At 49.1% G+C, this 20,606-nt stretch overlaps 1 protein-coding gene across 1 annotated transcript; it reads right to left on the bottom strand.

Annotated features, from left to right (window-relative positions):
* Positions 1-1,110: 1,110 nt before the first annotated feature.
* On the bottom strand, positions 1,111-19,924 carry LOC122371440 (WD repeat-containing protein 6-like). Its single transcript, XM_043347779.1, has 13 exons — positions 19,837-19,924; positions 11,475-11,552; positions 10,821-11,025; positions 8,620-8,866; positions 7,658-8,351; positions 7,212-7,337; positions 6,853-6,998; positions 6,156-6,470; positions 5,654-5,836; positions 3,921-4,357; positions 2,775-3,421; positions 2,139-2,301; positions 1,111-1,816 (listed from the first exon to the last, which is right to left on the bottom strand). Exons 2-13 carry the CDS (start codon positions 11,548-11,550, stop codon positions 1,714-1,716), a joined length of 3,342 nt encoding a protein of 1,113 aa, XP_043203714.1. The 5' UTR covers positions 11,551-11,552; positions 19,837-19,924; the 3' UTR covers positions 1,111-1,713.
* Positions 19,925-20,606: the final 682 nt, after the last annotated feature.

Genomic DNA, 20,606 nt, shown 5'->3' on the forward strand with positions numbered 1-20,606 from the left:
ACACAGAAACAGTGCTGAGGGTAGACTGCCACCATTACGGCGAGACCGGAAGCTTTACATACGGGCAGGCGGCGGCGAGGATATGGTCTTGGAACTGATTTCAGAGTGTTAACTCCGTAATAATTAAAAGGTGTTTGAAAAAAAGTGTTCAACATCCTAGGACCATTCGCTTCTCTACTTATGTACATTGTACATCCCGGCCAAGGTGTGGGGCTGGAGAGGTGCAAGCTCCGTCGCCATTTCGCCCCTTAGTGAGTTAGAGCTTCGCGGAAAGAAATGAGCCAAACTGCCGCTAAGAGACGCGGCGGCTAGTACCCAATTTAATGCATCAGGTCAACCGGTGACATCGGAGGTCAGGTAAGTTCCTAAATGTAGGGACTAGGGGTTCGCTTTCGGCCGACGATGGTCGCAGAACGGCAACTTTGGCATCACCATGTTCGTATAGCGCGTCGAATGATACTTTTTTGAAAAGGTCAACTTGGTGTTGACCTCAGATCAATCACAGGTCAAAGCCGCTCAAGTCACAAAATTAGCCTAGGGATGTCACATTGCATGCTGACTATTGGCATGTCTTTCTCAGTACTACGGTGGCTTCCCCCGACTTGCTTGCCCAATTTGAACGAACATTTTTTAATGAAAAGTGAAAGGACTTCAAGCGACATGAATGACCGGTGACGTTATATATGGCGTCACGCCAGGTGTGCAATGCAAAACGTAAACATTAGACCTTCCAAGCACACTGTATGAAAGCACGGTTCCATATCCTTCAGGTGGTCTTTGATCGTTTCCGGCGCCAAACTAACAGTTTAGACGTTTCCCCGTTGATTTTTAATACCGAGATCATGTCACAAATCTGACCTCAGATGAGACTTACCAAAAATCCGTCAAATACAGAGGCCTCGCGATCTTTCTACGTCCTGTATTACCTTCCTCCCAAATATCCCTTGAACAACTGCAGATGAACTCTCGCTGATTGTCATATTTTAACTATCTCCGTTCATTACTTGATGTGGTAGGCATGCTTTTGTTTGGAGCTCATCGGTTCATCGTTGACGCCTCAGCGTAAGCAAACGGTAGCCGCTCGTTTATACTGCGTAGGGAAATGTCAGGTAAAATTTCAATGGTGATTATTAGCAATTTTGTCACACAAATACAAAACACAACACACGCGCCTCGCACCTAAACATCAGGAGCGACAGGTGTCAGGTACTGCTTAAAACCGTGACAAATCTCCTTTCCGTTGCACAAAAATGCGTGGAAAATCATCTCAAGCTCAGCTGGTCCCTTATCAGTAAATTTATCACTCAAATTATCTGTACAAAGTTCACAAAAAGGCAACAGCAACCAACATCCACCCTTCACGGCCCTAACAATTCCAAACACCCACGAACAATGACACAGCCTTAATGTGGTCAGCCCGGTACTCACAAGTCGTAACACACTAACAACTATTGTCAGCAATATCACAACACTGTAGTTGATGATTCAGACAAATAATGAACCGCAAGTGCGACTCATTCTGGCAGTGTTATGATGGTAACGTCGTGACTGACTAGCATAGTGCATTGAGCTTTGACTCTGAGCGGACGCCACTTAACAAAGGGCACCGGCACCTCCTCTACTGCGCCCAAGGACGGAGCACACTATAATGTGTTACCGGAGGTGTTTTCCCGAACGCTCACAGGCCACTTTCAGGACAGAGCACACTAAGTGTTACCGGTGTTGGCTTCCTGAGATGTTGGGGGACCGGTCAGACCCGGTCAGTTCGAGACGCACCAGCTCCACACCCTCCCCATACACCAGTACCAGGTCGCGGCTGAAACGGGACCAGGCACGGACGGATGTCAGCGATACTATCAGTAGATGCACAGCACCGCAGGGAACGTGAAGAACTTCAGCCACAATGATTAACTTTTAGGATGATTTAACGAGTAAAAATAGAATGAAACAAAGTGCTATTGGAAATTGTAGCAGTGGATATAAAAAGTGGAGATATTTTGCTACATAAATGCGATGTTTTGATTACAAAATTATTTATTTATTAACAGGAAGCCCATAAAAGAAATGATAAAAGCCACGCGCACAAAGCACCCCACCGCCACCACGTTTCCCCAGCCCGGCGTCGCGCCTGAACTGACCCTTGTCGATCGGTCCAGTGCAGGAGTCCCTTGACGTCGGCCACCGGTGTGAGATGACAGGCCTCCATCGTTAGGATATCGGAGCCGGCCGGGCGCCGCCACACGCAGAGACGCTGGTCGATAGCGACAGAGAGGACACTGCCGCCGGGCAGCATGGCCACGCCTGGACGCAGAGGGGACAGGGTGGGGTGTAACGTACACCTCTAACGGAGATCTGCGACAGAGTAGGGCATCGGGCTGGGGCGGTCTAGCTCTGTAATTGTGTGCATAAACATAAACATGTAGTCGTACTACGTCAGTCGCTTCACTGTTTTATAAACAAGGCACAATGCGGTGCAGGGTGTGCGGCATAAGTACGATGGGTCAAGAGATGTTATGTTGGAACAAACGGACGATGAAAGAAGAATACAGCCGTGTCGTAAATTGCCTTTATACGACTGATTCCGTCCGTAAAATTCAAACACTTTCAATCGATCACTAGCCGGAAAGTAAGCGAACACCAATAAAAGACAACTAAAATAACTTGCTACAGCCGGAGTTACACCTCACACTGAGGGGTGTGGGGTGTAACTCTGTTATACAGTTTGCAGTCTCTCCAACTCCCTCGAGACCCTTTTCTCACCCAACCCAACTCACCAGTGACCTGTGATCCATGCGCCGGAGCCAGCTCCGCTCGGCGCGTCAGCCGCCCGTCTGAAGAAAGCTCGCTCAGCCGGACCGCGCCGTCATCGCCACCAGTGACAACTGTGGCGCAGCCCGCGCCGTCGGACGCCACCTCCAGAGCGTTAATGCCCGACTGGTGCAGCGATGGAAGACGCACAGGATCCACAGGATCGCTGGGCGACTGTGCAGGGTGTGATGGGTGAGACCTGAGGTCCATAGCGCCTGATGGTTCGCTGCTATCATGGCGAGGGTCTGGTACTGAATTCCGAACAGATTCTGATTTCTCCTCTGAATCCAGTGCCGACTCTTCCACAGACTTTTGTCTCACTTCCTTCATCACTCTTTCCAGCTCATGTGTCGACCCTCGTTCGAATCCAGAGTTGAGTCTTGACTCCGTATCAGACTCTTCCGACCCCGTTCCTGCCCGCCCGACCCCGCTCACTTCCTCTCCTGGAGTCATCACCGGCGTATCCCACAGCCAGAGGGCGCCATCAGTGCCTGCGACCGCCAGCCGCTCCGAGCCCAGCCACCGCAGTCTCAGCAGGCACCGGTCGGCCACGGGCACAGAGGCCAGCAGCGAGAGGCGTGGCGCCGGAGAGTCGGCACGGAACCCGAACAGTCTGGGGGTGCGGACAGGGAGTCAGCACGGAGTACGGACGGATTGGGGAGTCGGCACGGAACCCGAACAGCCTGGGGGTGCGGACAGGGAGTCAGCACGGAGTACGGACGGATTGGGGAGTCGGCACGGAACCCGAACAGCCTGGGGGTGAGAATCGCACTCAGTCAGCTCGGAGCGCGAACAGCCTGGGGGGTGCGGACAGGGAGTCAGCAAGGAGCATGAGCCAGCCTGGGGGAGTCGGTACGGAGAACAGTCCGAGGGCATGGGCAGGTCAGCGAACAGAATGGGAAGTAGGTAGTTACTAAGCATGAACAGTGAACAGCATGGGGTTGCAAAGTGGCGGGCATACAGCCACGTGGTCAGCGACTAAATACTCGTATGTCACGCTCTAGCGCATAAAAGTTACAAAAATCCGATGTTTTTATGATAGAGTAAGAAATTGGAGCATTGTGCATGATTCTAAAGCCAAAAGCAGCATTCCCTCTCCCTCTCATCCGTACCTGACCATTCCGTCGGAGCCGGCGGCGGCCACAGTCACCGTCCCGCCGTCCACACGTGCCGCCAGGTCCATGTACCGGGTCTCTGGTGTATCCTCGACCCGGCGCCGACTCTCCGGTTTGACCCTGCGCTCGCTGAGTTGGAGTGCCGCCGTGCCGCCGTCTGTGAGTCCCCAGAGGAGCACCTGACCTCGGCCGCCGGCCGATACTAGGTGGGAAGAACCGGCGGCACACACCGCTCGCACGGCGCTAATGTGACCGCGCAGAGTGCAGAGCGGACGGAGAGACGGAGAGAGGGGTGGGAGGGACGGAGAGAGCGCAGGGCCGGCGGAAATGAGGCGGACTGTGCCGTCCTGACCGGATAGAGCCACCAGAGAGCCGCCGTCTGGAGCGGAGCCGAGCAGCGCCGCCGACAGCGTGCCGCCGCCCTGAATACCGGCCTGGGGAGGCAGAACAGACAGGTCAGAGCCCAGAAGTACCGCTAAACTGAATGCCAACATTTGTAGGGACATAGGCAGGTAAGAGTACCGTAAGGTGGGGCTATTTGAGACAGTGGGGCTATTTGAGACAGTATTTAAAATTGTTATGAAATAAAAACCATTTGATATTTATGCTTAATTTTTGCTCAGGCGATTTACTGCTCAATTCCACACCTCCCTGAGCGAAAATATCACACAAAAATCAAACGATCTTCATTTTATAGCGATTTTAAATACTGTCTCAAATAGCCCCACTGTCTCAAATAGCCCCACCTTATGGTACTGTGCTACCCTGAATATCGGCCTGAAAGACATGGACAAACGAGTCAGAGGTACCACTGCACTGAACGTTACTCTATGGGACACCGCAAGAAAGAACGATTAAGAATAATATACAGTACACTGCATCCAACAATACTGCCCTACCGCCCCCACCCACACACCCTGCCTATCTCTCGCCGTGACAACTGTAGTGCGGAGGTGCTCCAGGGGACAGGTCACGTGCCGTCTGTCCCACCCCACACATCTTGGCCCTGTTCATGAACCCTTCGGCCGCTGCGGCCGGCCGCAGGCTCTAAGCTCCGCCCATTTTTGAAACGTCATCACTCACTCGGCCGCGGCAGCGTTCTATGAACAGCGTCTGCTGCCGAAATAGTTTCCGACAATTGTTTACAACTGAAGCACACCGCTAGATAATTTGTTTACAAAATCGTCTCTATGGCAATACGGCTTGCGCCTATTTGACTTCAGTGCGCCAAGTTCAGTGCAATTAGTTTTCTTGCGGCTCGGCGGTCGCTGGATTGCGGCCGCAGAGATCGCAGCGGCCGCAGCAAGGTGACGTCATACATTCGTCATACTACATGAGCCCCGCCCCTTTCCGTGACGTAATAACCCGGCTGACCGCAGCGACCGCAGCGGCCGCAGCGACCGCCGGGGTTCATGAACAGGGCCCAGTAGTGCGGAGATGCTCAAAAGGACAGGTCACGTGCCGTGTGTCCCACCCCGCCTGTCTCTCACCGTGACGACTGTGGTGCGGAGGTGCTCCAGAGGACAGGTCACGTGTCGTCTGTCCCACCCCACACACCTTGCCTGTTTCTTACCATGACGACTGTGGTGCGAAGGTGCGCCAGGGGACAGGTCACGTGCCGTCTGTCCCACCCCGCCTGTCTCTCACCGTGACGACTGTGGTGCGGAGGTGCTCCAGAGGACAGGTCACGTGTCGTCTGTCCCACCCCACACACCTTGCCTGTTTCTTACCATGACGACTGTGGTGCGAAGGTGCGCCAGGGGACAGGTCACGTGCCGCACGCTGCCCTCAGTCACCCAGCTGAGCCAGCAGTGGCGCTGAGAGACGGAGAGTGCCCAGGAGCGGTGTCCGCCGCCGCAGTCCACTCGCCAGAGCTCCCGCTCGGCAGATACCGACCACAACACCAGCTGATTCTGAAGGAGGGAGATGAAGATGAAGAGTGTCAGAATAGTGTATGAAAGTAGGGGATGGGGAAAGTGCTAGCAAGGCTCGAATTTCACTCAGGAAAGTGCAGATGGCCTGACTGGATTTCTTTGAACAGACCATCTAGAGTTCACTTCTCCATTTTTTGCTTCTTCAATAACTCTGCGAGCGAAAAAAAAATCCAGTGCAGCAATGATTACCATGAAGCGATAGCTACCACTTAACAATCACACCAGCCATTCTCTCCTACTCGAACTCGGACAAGACGAAAAACGAGACAAAAAGTATCAGTGCCTTGCCCAAACTCACGCCATGGAATCCGACGACCGCCTGCTGACCGTCTAGCTGAACAGCCGCCGCCGCCCAGTCCCAGGGCAGTCGCAGACAGCCGGTCTGACGGAGCAGGCCGTCCTCGGCGACCCTCAGCCGGCGGGCAGTACCGTCCCGAGCTGTCACCAGCAGCGTACGACCCGAGTCGGACGGGCCGGGACTGGTGGCGACATCTGGACCGGAGTCGGACGGGCCGGGACAGGTAGCGACATCTGGTCCAGAACCAGAGAGGTGGGTGATGGAGGTAGCTCCGTAGCGCCCGACGAGTCGCCGCAGGGTTTGAATTGGCTCCATCTGTGAAGGAAACGTGAATTGGGGTCAACGACCGATACCTCACTGGTTCGCAAATGGCTGCGAAACAGAATTTTTGTACTGTAGGTGATAGGTCTTGCGCTGACTATAGATTCTAGGCCCAGGCTCGCAAACAAATGGAATTAGGCTATAGCTTTACAACGAGCTCCGCAATTGGTATAGGCGCAGCCAACAATATACGCATGCTGAGAAGAGAGCATGTAACTTACCTGACTCGATAGGAACAAAAGGGAGCACACAAACCTTGTGGCAAGGGTCGTAAGGCAAGCATGTGCCCACGAGCCAAAAACTGTGCGTCGACTGGACCCGAAGGTGAGTACTAGATGCTTGATCGTCCATCAGCCTATCTCCCACACTCTCTCACCCTGTCCGGGAGGAAGACGTACAACCAGCCGTCTCTGTCGGCTGCCACCAGTGTCCCGGGTGGACAGAGGGCAGCGGCCGTCACCCAGCGCTGTCTGCTGGGCGGCAGCTGGTGCCGGCGGCTCACACACAGCGCACCACCGACATCTGTCGGAAAACGGGCGAAGCTGCAGTTACAGCAGCTGACGAAATTTGTCGAGAATCCGCTGAACTCCAAAATAGCTTTTGTATTCCAGCCACCTTATCACTTAATTTCTCTACAATCCCATACATAGGGCCCTGTACTTCATCCTGGCCTTCACCAATCACCATAATAAGTGGCATAAGCTTTGAGCTCCAACCCAGTCCTACCCACCTCACCTGTGAGAACGTGCAGCTGTCCGGCGCCGTCACAGACCAGTAGTTGCCCCGCGTCCACCCAGTGGAGACTGTACACCTTTCCGTCCAGCACCTGACGGTCGGCGGCCGGTACCAGGCGGTCTCCGTCTGTGGTCGGCACAACACAAGGGGTCAGTGGGACAGGTCCATAGGTCAAGGAGAATAGCGACAAGTGCAGCTGGCGTTGCATAAATACAGGCGTGATACAGGCGGAGCGTCAAATAAAATTTGTAGGAATGACGTTGATTGCCGTCGTCAAGAGATAAATAAACCAGACATTGTAATATATCCATCATTTTTTTTTCGTTTTAGTGCTTCAAATCAAAAGATTACAGCCTCTTACAAGAAAGCACAAACTATTGAAGTGGCCTTGATCATTGACACATCAGTAAGGCAGCTCTCCAAACCAAATCCGCAATTCCACTGACCTGTTCTGAGTGTGATGACGTGTCCTTGCATCCCAGCCAGTGCCACCCGCTCTCCGTCCGGGCTGACCGCCAGCAGAGCGTAGCTGGCCAGTCGCGGGTCGTGCAGCACCAGCTCACTGGTCACCCCTCCGTCTCCGCCCCGTCTCAGCAGCAGCAACCGGCCGGCGTCCGTGACGAGCAGTTGTCTGTGTCCGTCCAGCGACCGCAGCGTGCGGGCTCTGTCCCCGGCGGGCGCCGCGAGCAGGCTGGCCGGCGCCGGCGGACCCACCAGCGGCCATACCAGCACCGCGCCGTCACCGCCGCCGGTGACCAGCCAGCGGCCGGCCGGGTCCGCCGCGGCTGCACGCACGCTGGCACCGGCGTGAGCGCGCCACCTCCGCACCAGCCGGCCCTCCGGCGACCACAGACACACCCGCGAGTCCTCACCCACACTGACGACACGACCGGAGCCCACGGGCAGCGCCGACCAGACGCGTGCCTCGTGACCGAACAGGGCGCCGGCGGCGGCGGGCGCGGCGCGCAGCCAATCGCCGCCGACGCGCCGCCACTGCCGCACCGACCGGTCGTCAGAGCAGGAGAGCAGAGAGTCGCGCGCTGGGGAGAGCGTCAGTCGGAAAATGACCCCCGTGTGACCGGTCAGACGGTGGAGGATCGGCCCGTCACAGTCGCCGTTACCAGGCTCCCAAATCAGCACCTGCCGGCAACGGTGGACGTCGGTCAAAAAAGCCCTTCGATGGATAAACGATACAGCACACTGCAAGGACTGAAGTAAGGAAATTGTTGCTAGCAGCCCGCAACCACCTAAGAAATCCAATCAAAGACTGGGAAAAAAACGGACCAAACGGTTCTATCATGACCAACCTCAGATTAAAATTCTGTAAAAAAAATTACCGCTACAGTCTATAGTCTAATACGTGTAACCATAGCCAAACCTAAGCATACCTCCCCCTCACTTCACTGACCTGACAGAATACTGTACCACAAAAGGCCAGCAGACTATCCGCACATGTGGCCGGAGGCATCAGCGCTCCACTATACAGAATACACCTGTCGGGGCAGCGAACCGGTGGCACCACCTGGCCGCTCAGGTCACTGGCCAGCCGCAGAAGTCGACCGTGTGTGTCCAGGGCGGCCAGAGCGCCCTCAGGGAGGGGAGCGATGTCCAGGAGCCAGCTGGTGAGGTGCACCGCCGGCCGGACCACGTGCAGACTGGGGGAGGAGAGGTGGGAGTGAGGCGGGTCAGAGCGCGCAATGGGGTGACAACTCTGGGGGTTGAGTGTTATGAAGTTGGAAGGTAGACAGGACTCTGCTGACCACGTCAATGCAACATAATCTTCCGACAGCGACAACTCGAGCAAAACTTTGATAAGCTTATTTAATCATCATCATCATCATCATCATTTATTTCTTAAAGCTTTCCGCACTGCGCGGCTTTTCTAGCTTTGTGTCATTGTTACAGGATCATACACTCATTAAAACATCAACTACAAATCTAATCTAATAAAAACAAAAGACATAATACACCTATTACATAGCTAAAAACAAGCTTGCGTTAACCATGGCTCCATATCCCCTGTCTACCTATCGTCTAGTTCGAGCCTCGAGGCGCCATTTCCTAGTTCTCTTACGGCAAAGTGCAGTGCTTGTTGTTTCTTTTACTGCGGCTGGAGCCTCGTTCCATAGAGATACTGCCCGGAAATTGAAATAGCGGCGGGCGTGCTCCGTGCGCACCCTCGGCAGCTGCAACTGGCCAGCCTCGGTTGCTCGGGTACTGCGCACTGATACTCTCTCACGGAGTACCACATTCTCTCGCAAACTGACAGGCGCGTGCTGGTTTGTCATCAGCCAGTGCAGCATTCCCATGTCTCGCTCCGCGATCAGGTCATTGATGCTCGGCCACTCTAATTCGCGTAGCAACGGGGTCACATGAGCGGATCGACGAACACCCTTTACAATTTGTGCACGGTGGTTCAAAACTTTTTGCAAACGCCGTTTTTGACCTTTCCCGCAACCTGCCCAGACGGTCATACAATAACTCAGATGGGGGATGACAAGAGTTTCCACTAACATTTTCTTGACACTGTCTGGCAACGATCGGGAAAACTTGGCGAGACCACCTATCGTCGCGTAGCAACGTTTAATGACTGTTGAAATGTGGGCTTCAAAAGTAAGGTTGTTATCCACTACCATTCCCAAAACCTTCGTTGACAAAGAAGGTTCAATTCTTACGTTCCCAATTTTTAGTGCAAATGGGTAATTTACATTCCTTCTGCTAGATTTAATTAGTACGAGATCCGTTTTCGTGGGATTAATTTTGAGGCTGTTGGCTATGAACCACCACTGAGCAGAATTGAAAGTGTTCTCTACCCTATTCTCGAGCTCCGACACTTGCTGCAGTTCACCTCTATGACCGAATTGCACGTCATCTGCGTAAATTACAAGTTTACAGTCATCTACATAACACGGCAAATCGTTACTAAAAATTGTGAAAAGAACGGGTCCGAGCAAAGACCCCTGTACCACGCCATGGGTGATGGGTAGTAAATTTTTGCCCCCCTTTACCCTCTGACTTCTCCCTTCTAACCAATCTCTGAACCAGTGATCATGGATACCATACCATCCCATTTTCTCAATTAGCCGCTGATGCTGAACACTATCGAAAGCTTTACTGGTGTCAGCTGTTGTTAAGCACGCAATTTGACCCTTATCTAAACAATCCATGAAGTGGCTAACCGCATCTAACATCGCCGACTCGGTATGTCGGCCAGGCCGGAAACCGTGTTGCACATCGGTCAGAATCGAATGTGACAGCAAGTATCGGAGCAGCTGAACGCACACTACACTCTCCGCTAACTTTGCGACTACGGGTAAGACGGACACCGGGCGGTAATTACATGGGTCGGTAACACTGCCGGATTTGTGTATCGGGACTACTAATGATGCACATGATATGATTCGTTCTGCCATAGCCCATAGGGGAGGGCTAATTGAGGTAAATGTTTATTACCTAGTTAAAATAAATCATGGAACTACTAATGATGCACATTGCACAAGATCAAATGATCAAATATGTGAAAAGTAGCGCCGAATGATCAGTTTGTTTTCTCATGATCTAGCAGCCTCCAAACCCCGGCTGTGCAGCCCCCTGGCCCTTCACTCTCACCATCCTCCCGTGTCCAGGGACACCTGGCATAGCTGTTTGCCACCATAGACAATCAGCTGACGGTGTTCGGGCGGAGCTCCGCTGTCGTCAGCATTGTGCACTGGCAGTTCGGTGACGCCGTGCACCCGAGCACCGGTAAACACAGTCAGCTGACTCAGCTCCTGGCCATTCTCCAGCTGATAGCAGCGAACGCAGCCACCCTCCCCTGTGAGACAGAGACAAGGGACTTACATCAGCTGAGCTCAGAATGAACATGGTGCCTTTGAACTTTGAAGGAAAGGGGAATCTTTTCAGAGGATTAAGGTTGCTAGCAACTTTGACAAGTAATAGCAACTTTGACAAGTTATAGTTTAATTAATATGTAATAACACCCATGATTTATTCTAACTAGGTAATACACGTTTACCTTAATTACTATCCTTCCCCTAATGGGCTATGACAGGACGAATTTGTTTCAATAATGCTCCATATGTGGCTGCACAAATGACAAAACATACAAAACTGCAGTCAGTTCAATATCATAGCTAACATTGCAAAAACTGATAAATAGATGTCAAAACAAAATGTGTGGAGACGACAAGAACAGAGTTAGAAAAGAGTGGGACAGCTTAGAAGAAAGCATGAATAAAAGAAAATATACATGTGCATACTCACCAACAAGTAGAAAGTTATCAATGACATGAAGACAAGTGATGGGAACCGACATTGACTCAGTAGACATCTCTGCCATATTTGGCATATTTCAGTTGGGGAAACTACGAGGAGCCAAACAAAAATTGGATTAGCCAATCAGCGTCTGGAGTGGGCGGGGCGATGACCATATATGGTCATAAAATCAGACAACTTCATCTTTTCAATGAATTTTAGCATTCAAATGAAAAAATAAGGCATAAGGATGTTTTTTAACCACACAAGGCCTACACTCACCCGGTGCATAATTAATTGGCGGCTCTAAATCGCAGAGTTACAACGCAAGGTCAAACCGTGATTGGCAAATATGGCGGATTGAAACACACGCGCCAAAAAAATGTAAGCAGTACCGTGGTTTAAAAATGTCATTATTTTTATTATTTTGTTTATGGTTTTTCTAATTGTAGTTAAGTTATTATTTTAGAATCAAGGGCGGCGCCACCGTGGGGGCAGTGGGGGCAGACTGCCCCCACTGGCAGGAGGCCGTGGGGGCAAGACTATGTTTTTGCCCCCACAAAGTTTGGCTGATGTATGGGAACAGAAGACCGGTGCAACATTCATTATAGGCGGTTATGGTAGTACGCCTGTTTTTGACGGTCCTCGTATCAAGTGCGTCAGCAGAACGTTCGTTCTCGGATCGTCTGTCGCATATCTCCTATACTCCCACTCATTCTCCTACTCATTTTCATTCACCAAAAGGCTGCCCTCGAGCTTGATCTCGAGGAGGTTGAGAAGCAGTTTATCAAAAGTCGGCCAGAGAAGAGATCACCCTCTTTTGGGAACCCTTAGACTGAGACTGAGCTCAGAGAGGTATGACAAAATGTGATAGGTATGTATCTCCCGGGTTATCTGGAATTGTATGTGGGTCGCCCTAATGGAGCTTATTCTCGTACCTATATCAATCGTATGTGAGAGAATCGCACATATATACGTACTATGGGGAAAAGGAGAAATAGGCACTGACTATAGTTTTGAGGAACACACCATTTTACATCTCAACGAACAACATAACGTTTTCACAGTTTTGTGTCTCGCAATCTAGTTTTATAGTTTTATTTCGGCCGGGCCCGGGGGTAATCCTAACCACCGCAGCCAGGGGTAGCCCTCCCCCCCCCCTATTTAACTCCGTTAACCCGCGCCCCACTGGGGGGGGGCTATTTATAGCCCCTCCTCCCGTTTTTCTGCAATAACTTCCAAACCGCTTGACGGATCGACGCGAAACTTTCGGTACCTTCGGCTGCATCAATTTGACACCTTGTGTCAAAATTTGAACTTCGTAGCTACCATAGGCTGGCCGGAAATGACGTCAGAGTGACGTCATGTTCGTCCGATTTCGACGCAAAACATTGAACCACGGCAATCGCTCCCAAGAGCTCAGTTTTTAAGCTAGATCCAATTTCCTTGCATGAAAGGACTCAGAATTGACCGCGCTATCAAACTGCTATCTCGGATTTTCAAAATTTTGAAAATTTCGAAAATTGTATATAATAATATTCAAAATTTATATTTTTATATTTTTTTTTTTCAAAACGTTTTTGACTTTTCGAAAAAAAACGGAATATATGTGACAGAACGCATGTTCATGACTAACTCTAGCAAGTTTTAGCTAAATATCTTCAAAAATGGCCAAGTTATACGCATTATTGCAAAAAATTCACAATTATTAATTTTTCAAATCAATTTTTCAGTACGTATTTGACATCGTACACCAATATAAATGGCACCATCGTGTTCCTGAGCTCAAACTGCATCCAATAGACACCTTTATTGTTGAAAATTTTACCTTCAAAATTTGACCTTTTTTGACCTGAAAGTGACCTGACCTAAGCTAAATTCGACTCAAAATGACCTCGAATGACACAGACGACATCAAATTCGAAATCTATGGCCTAAATGGACCATAAAACATGTGTCACGTGACCGGCGCATGATATAATATTTTCGTGACCTGTGATGACCTGACCCTGACCTGAAAATCAAAGTACAAGTTCGGCACCCTCAAGGTATCTAGAACATCTGTTCACGAGTGTGGAAATCAAAAATTAGCCTGATCTGACTTGTAAGACGGCGGCCAGAGCCCAAAATGTGAACAAGCCAAAATGCTAATAATTTTTACTTTGACCTGACCTGTGACGTCATCGGTGACCTCGAGGTCAATGAAATTAGGTTTTGCTCGACAGTTTTTCCGGGGCTATCAGACGCCGTTTGAATTTTGACGATCGGCCCAGTAGTTTTGGAGTTAGGAGGGGGGGCTATGAATAGCCCCCCCCCCCCAGTAGGGCGTGTTATACACAGACCCCAGTGGGGCGCGGGTTAATAAGGCAGCTACGGAAACAAAAATGGTACCAAACGAAAAGTATCTATGAGAAGATTCTAAAGCACCTAAACTTTTTGACCTCAGGTCAGTTTTCAAGGTCAGAGTTCAAGGTCAAAGGCAAAAACCGGCATTTATGTAGTGGTCTCAAAGTACGTGTTCCAGAGGACGGCATGGTGCATAAAATCGGCTAAAAGGGATGTTGGACAAAAGAAGAGAATCCGTGGATTCCGATGATGTGCATAACATTCAAATTCAAGGTCACGATCATGCTCAAAATTGACCACAAACTTTGCACTTTTTCTTATATCTTGTATACTAAATTCCGAGATGTTTTAATATGTTTTCAAGCTTAGCGGACCCCTATTTGTGCTTTAGCTTACGATACAAGGCTGCTACAAGGTCAAAGTCACAAGAGAGTATCCTTGCTGGAGGCTATTTCACTATTCAAGTCAGGCATAATAATTAAGCCATGTTTGCCATACTGAGGCTCTAAATGAATGCTTACAGCAAAATGGATGCCAGAGGCCCAGAATCGTGATCAGCGGCTACGAAATCATCACAAATGACCTTCCATGTGTAAAAAATCAACCAAATGTCATTCGAGGTCACATGAGGTCAACATAAAACTTGACCTTTTCCAAACAATATATGTCATTCGACGCGTCTCGACAAGACTAATGTGAAGGTACCACTGCCGTAGCTCCAGGACCATTTTTGTTGAAGTTATTTGCGAAAAAAGAAACTAAAGCCCCAGCTCGGGGTCGTTGCCCTGACCTCTGACCTCAGGTCACCAAAGTTACTTAAATATTTTTTTTCTAGGTCAAATGCTACACAACCGTGCTCGTAATTTGTCTTTATCTCTAAAACTCAATTTTTGGCACCTGGTTGAAGTTCACGTCTGTGACGCCGAAGTTTGCCGTGCAGGAGTCTAGAAAAATCGGCCCTGAGACATTATCAAGGAGGCTAGGTGCAAATTTTTTGCTTCAAAAGATGTCAAATTAATGGGGGGATAAGGTACAGCAAGTGTCGGGTGCGTTCGGAGAGCGCAGAATATTCCCCGTCATCGTGAAAATTCCCCGTGTTGCGTTCGGAGAGGGACATTCCATACCGCCAATTTCAAGGATCGCCGCTACTGCGCCAAGTTGAGTTCGTGGGATTTTGTTTGGGTTATTTGGGTTATTTGGTTATTTGGAACGCTACATCTTTGGCAAGATGTAATAAGAATGAAGCTCTTGAAGAAAGAACAACTAAGAAAAATCACAATTATTTTCAAAAAGTCCCATATCTGTACCGTGCCCCCCCCCCCTCCCCGCCCACCCCAAACACACACAACACAACACTTCAAATTATCGTTTTCATTGCTTCAGAGGACAATCACACAACTGAGTAAGCATTATCAATTGTTGGATTTGCAATAAAACTGATCAGGGTGGAAACAAACGCAAGAAATATCCATTTAGGTATATTCAATAATATACTCACTCGAGCATACCGATGGGCGCCGCCATCTTGACGGGAACGACGCGTGAGATGCTTTTTAGATTCCGCGCTTTCCGCGTCCGTTCCGTGGAACTTTCCCCGGGAATCGCTCTCCGAACGGCACATTCGGCGGAAATTTCATGCCGGCGTGGAATATTCCCCGGGAATCTGCCTCTCCGAACGCACCCTTCGTCTTTCTATCCCGAAGCGTTCGTGAGGTATCGCAAATATTCGTCAGGGGAGGCGAAAAACGCCCCCCCCCCCTTCCGGACACGCCTAAGAGCTGGACTTTTTGATGACGTCTTCAGGTGACGTCATGTCGTGTGTGACGTTTCGTGAGCAGGTAAGGAAAAGTCACCACCGCTGGCGAACATTGGTGCGGTAAATGGCAAACACAAATGCTGCGCAGAAAAGACAAATGTGTAACTTCACAACATTCGTTCGGACGACAAATGTTGATGTCAAGGCGAATCAAGAAGTTCTTCATGCGATTGTTAGTTATCTGTCGTGCTATTTTAGTATGATTGTTATTAGCAGTTGTTTTGTGAAATGTATTATCAAAATCAATGTTTATTGAACGCAGATTCAGTTTATTTTCAGATGTACCTAGGTACCCTTACACTTCACTCATCTCAAGCTGTTCAAACACCCTTGACAAAGTCGATTAAGATGAAATGTTGGGTATAATTTATACTGTGTTTTCTCTGCATTATTAACATATTCATCATATATACAATATAAGGGCCACATGCTTTTTACAGGGAGACATGTCAGACAGCCCAGTAGGATGAGGCTTCGTCAAGCGTCATTTTTAGCAACGCTTTTCTTGCTTAAAATCCAGTCTGCAAAACATGGCAGGGCTTACACTTTGGCTTACACTTGACTCCCAGCTGTTGTGTCTTTGCTATGCGATGTTAAACATATAAAACATCTTACTATTCATGTATGCGCCATGACTCATGTAATCTTTTCACAGCCAAGACGCTCCTAAGGTACTGGGAATGTGGGGAGTGCAGCAGCATCAGTGCAGCACCGATGGTCGGATGCGACGGCTGCGATAAATGGTACCACTTCCGTTGTGCGGGACTGACTAAGGAGCCAGGTAAGCGCAAATGTTTTCTGTCTCAGTATTTTTGTTGCAGCTATAGTGATCAATGAAATATTTTCCGCATTGTTCAGCCAAACATGTATTTCAAACAATCTGCTTCCCAACCGAGGGCGTCGCCACAGGGGGGGGGGACGGAGGGGATCTCGTCCCCTCCACTTTTTAAAATTTTAACATTTCGCCTATGGCGTTGCATGGAAAGAATCGACTTGAAATGGTCCTCGTCCCCTCCAAAATGGTCAATGTCCCCTCCAGTCGTCGCACCGTGGCGTCGCCCCTGTTCCCAACTACACAAATTTAGTCAAACAATGTGCCAATATGGAATTTTCAGGTTCAGTTGAATGAAATAGGAACAATGATAATTGTAGATTACGTATACCTGCAAGAGAGGAAAACAGAATACATTGTATTGCTTGTCCTTCACCGATACTGTTATTTTTCCATTTCTAGAAACACCGACATGGCGATGCAGGTGGCGCTGCCTGGTGAGGCCGCGGTCTCCGGAATCGCCTGCAGACGAAGTCACCTGGCGTCCATCTGCACATCACTTGCAGCAGTGAGGCCTGCTGACAGCGTCTGGCAGTGTCGGCAACGTGCCAGACAGCTATCTGGAGTCCTGCTCACCGCAGGTCGCCGACAGGAGGGGCGACGCATCGTCTCCGAGGTCGCCTCAGCAGCAGTGAGACCCCACTGGCCGTCTTCTTAGGCTTCAACTAGATTGCGAACAACCTATGCTGAGACAACGCCCATGACGTGTGATCCGGTACCGCTACCGCACTGCGTGCCTGTGCCCGCCGTGAGCCGCTAGTGCATGGGTTCGACCATCAGAATATGTGTTTATGTTGCTTTTACTATTGTTTATACGTTGAAGTGACGAATTGTTTATTTTTCGCAAGCCTCCGCTGTCCAGTTGCCTGCAGCTCCATTGCAACGCCAGCTGTACTGTTGTTTTAATGTTGTCTCTCCGCTCAGCTGTGCTGTTGCCTCTCCGCTCATAACAACCTATGCTGAGACAACGCCCATGACGTGTGATCCGGTGCCGCTACCGCTCTGCGCGCCTGTGCCCGCCGTGAGCCGCTAGTGCATGGGTTCGACCATGAGAATATGTGTTTATGTTGCTTTTACTATTGTTTATACGTTGAAGTGACAAATTGTTTATTTTTCGCAAGCTTCCGCTGTCCGGTTGCCTGCAGCTCCATGCAACGTCAGCTGTACTGTTGTTTTAATGTTGTCTCTCCGCTCAGCTGTGCTGTTGCCTCTCCGCTCATATATGACACCCTCTATATGAATGGCACTACTGATTGTCACACCCGGCCACTGTCCGTATTGTCCGTAGTGGTGTCTGAGCAGTAATCGCCACGCACTTTCAGAATGTGGATCGCTCATGATTGTTCAATACAATAAAATACAATACGCCCATGTTCATACAGCGTGCAGAATCCAGATTCTATTGAGGAGAGTTGAGCCAAGTCACCATAGGCTCGGGAAGAGAGCAACGTGGAGGCCCACTGCCCCTTCCCCGGCCCCCACTGGGGGCGCCAGCCACTCCAACTTTTGACTGGATGTCAAGAGCGTCGCCACGAGGGGAACGAGTCGCCGGCCAGCCAAGGTAGCCAACGGCGTGGGAAGGTTGCCTGACCTCGAGGAAACTGAGATGGCACCAACGGAGGTTTTGTTAAGTAGGCGACCAAAATTCGACCAGCAGCAGCCTGGGCACCTTCACAGATGCAGTGCCGCGTATCAGGGCGCCTTCGACGTTGAGCTGGGCGCCGATCATCAGGACGCCGGGGGAATATGACCCTCGTAAATATGTGCCTCGGAAGGGAGACCTAACCATAAAACTGAAAGCTCGCCGTATTTTGTCCGCTATTTTTCGAGCAGGTCCATATATTTCCGTCCTCAAAAGTGCGGGGATATTCCCCAGTGTTTGAGTTGGATGGGACTATACCTAGTAGCGTTTACACCGACAGGAGATTCCCATTGCCGGCTGTGGGAAACTACTGTCGGTGTAAACGCCATTCATATTTCCTGCGTCACCCCTGTGGGGACGCCCTTACTCCATGGTGCCGAGCTTATCAATTTGGATATCAATGGAATCAAAATCTCTTATCGATCGATGAAGAACTAAATTACCCCGACCCGGAGAGCGTCTTTGGAATCAAAGCAGTAGCACATGACGCAAGACTTCAGGCAAATAAATCCTTCTTGTCTGAAATAAAACATTTGTGTATTGATAAGCACGTTTTATAAGCAATGGTAGCAAGATTCTCCATGTATTTAGTTTAAGTGATAATTTAGTAGCAGATACTTACCGTCGCATTTCGTTTTTTTATTTATTTAATAATTTGTATTGTCAGAACTAGCAACATGTCTCTTCACTCAACAATAATTACAAAAGTGAAAAGGAGATGATAAATTGCTTATATTTTGGTGAAACTAAAAATTAATTCAGCACACATTTTTTTTACAGCGTTGAAGTCCAGCTCCAAAGGACAGCTGACGATCGTAGCCGAGTAGGCTGTTTGGTACTTGTTCACTATTTCTTAGAAGTACCCGTTATTACCGATCATGTCTCACATAATAAGCTATTGGAACAAAAATATGCATCTTCTTCTAATTATTCTCCTTCCACGCTTTTAATAAATACTTTTAAAATGCATTTACTAATTCATTTCACAAAAACGGCTTGAAATTTTACAACGTCAAAATACTTATTCCAATTTCCACCATGAAACCACCACTATATTACTTGCTTACAGAACCGTGCGCACAGTGCGCGCAGTTTTATCGTGACGTCAGAGGGTGCTTCCTCAGTGGCGCCCCCTGGCGGGGAACGCGTGCAAAAAGTCCAGCTCTTAGGCATGTCCCCCCTTCCGGGCCCGCGAGGGTTAATGCATGGTTAAACTCAATACGTCTATGCATGAAACCTGAAACCAAAATAATTTTGAATGACAACATCTAGGGACAAGGTGCTCATGGATTTTGCAGATCGGCGTTATCAGACAACAGTCGGGTCAGTCTCAAGCTTGCCCCCACTGGCGAAAATTCGTGGCGCCGCCACTGTTTAGAATTAAATATTTTTGTTTATTGTAATTAAATTAAATCTTTTTAACAGTTTTCTTTCATAAAACCAATCCATTTATTGAATGGCCAGCTGATTGCGACGCCCAGAACCTGCAGAAAAGCCGTTTTCCTATCGCCATTTTCGAGTCAATTCGCCGAATTTAATCAAATCACACCAATTCCTAGTGAAAAATGGAAGCCTTTTCTCTCCATTAAGTGGACGCGATACCGCAAGTACGGCTCGTTATACCGTTTTTCACCCCTAGTAGCGGGGCTGCATTTATGCCCATATATGGTCATCAAAAGTCCATTTATTGACCAATCCATTTTTTGACGTTCGCCTCGTAGTTTCCCCAACTGATTTGGGTAAATATATGGTCCTTAACTCTAAAATGTGCAGTTTGCACTATGCAATATTGCAATCAATGCAGTGTGTTAGTAGCTTGATACCTGTAAAACAAGAAACCACACCCATTAACAACCAAACATGACATGCCTTCTGAAGGGGGGTCTACTTTGCTTCGCCATAGGTCCAGTACTGATGCCATTGGTTTCAATCCTGGTGACGTCAGTGCTGTCTACATCTAGGAACTGCTTGCACTTGGTTCTGATTAGAGGTGGCCATACTGTTTTGTCTTGTGACGACACATTTGTGTCATCGGGATCAAAACTGGCTGTAAACAAATCGCTCAGTGTCGCTACCTAGTACCTATGGCCTTGAGTAAATAGTGTACTGGTGCTTTTGAATTTGTTTGTAGACAGAATAAGTATCAGAAATCAAAATGAAATCAGGTCTTACTAAGACCTTACTAATCTTGCTAAGTCTTAGTAAGATTAGTATACTATTAGTTCTTTTATTCTAAGACCGTCTTAGAATATCTTGTGAATGGCTTTTATTTATCCGTCTGTTTTGCGGACCTCAAGTAAACAAATACCCACAACCCTACAATCTTAATAAATATCGAATGCTGCCAGCCTATTTCAATTTTGAAAAGCACAACACGAACATGAACGACGACAGCAATGCTGATTGTGATGCCAATTCAAATTCATTACTCAAGAAGCTATCAAAAATGGCTGATACCAATCACTAATCAAAGTAGAATTTGACATTAAATTTCTTCTTCAAAAT

The sequence above is a fragment of the Amphibalanus amphitrite genome, unplaced genomic scaffold, assembly GCF_019059575.1.
Source record: "Amphibalanus amphitrite isolate SeventyFive unplaced genomic scaffold, NRLGWU_Aamphi_draft 001244F_arrow, whole genome shotgun sequence".
NCBI lineage: Eukaryota > Metazoa > Arthropoda > Thecostraca > Balanomorpha > Balanidae > Amphibalanus > Amphibalanus amphitrite.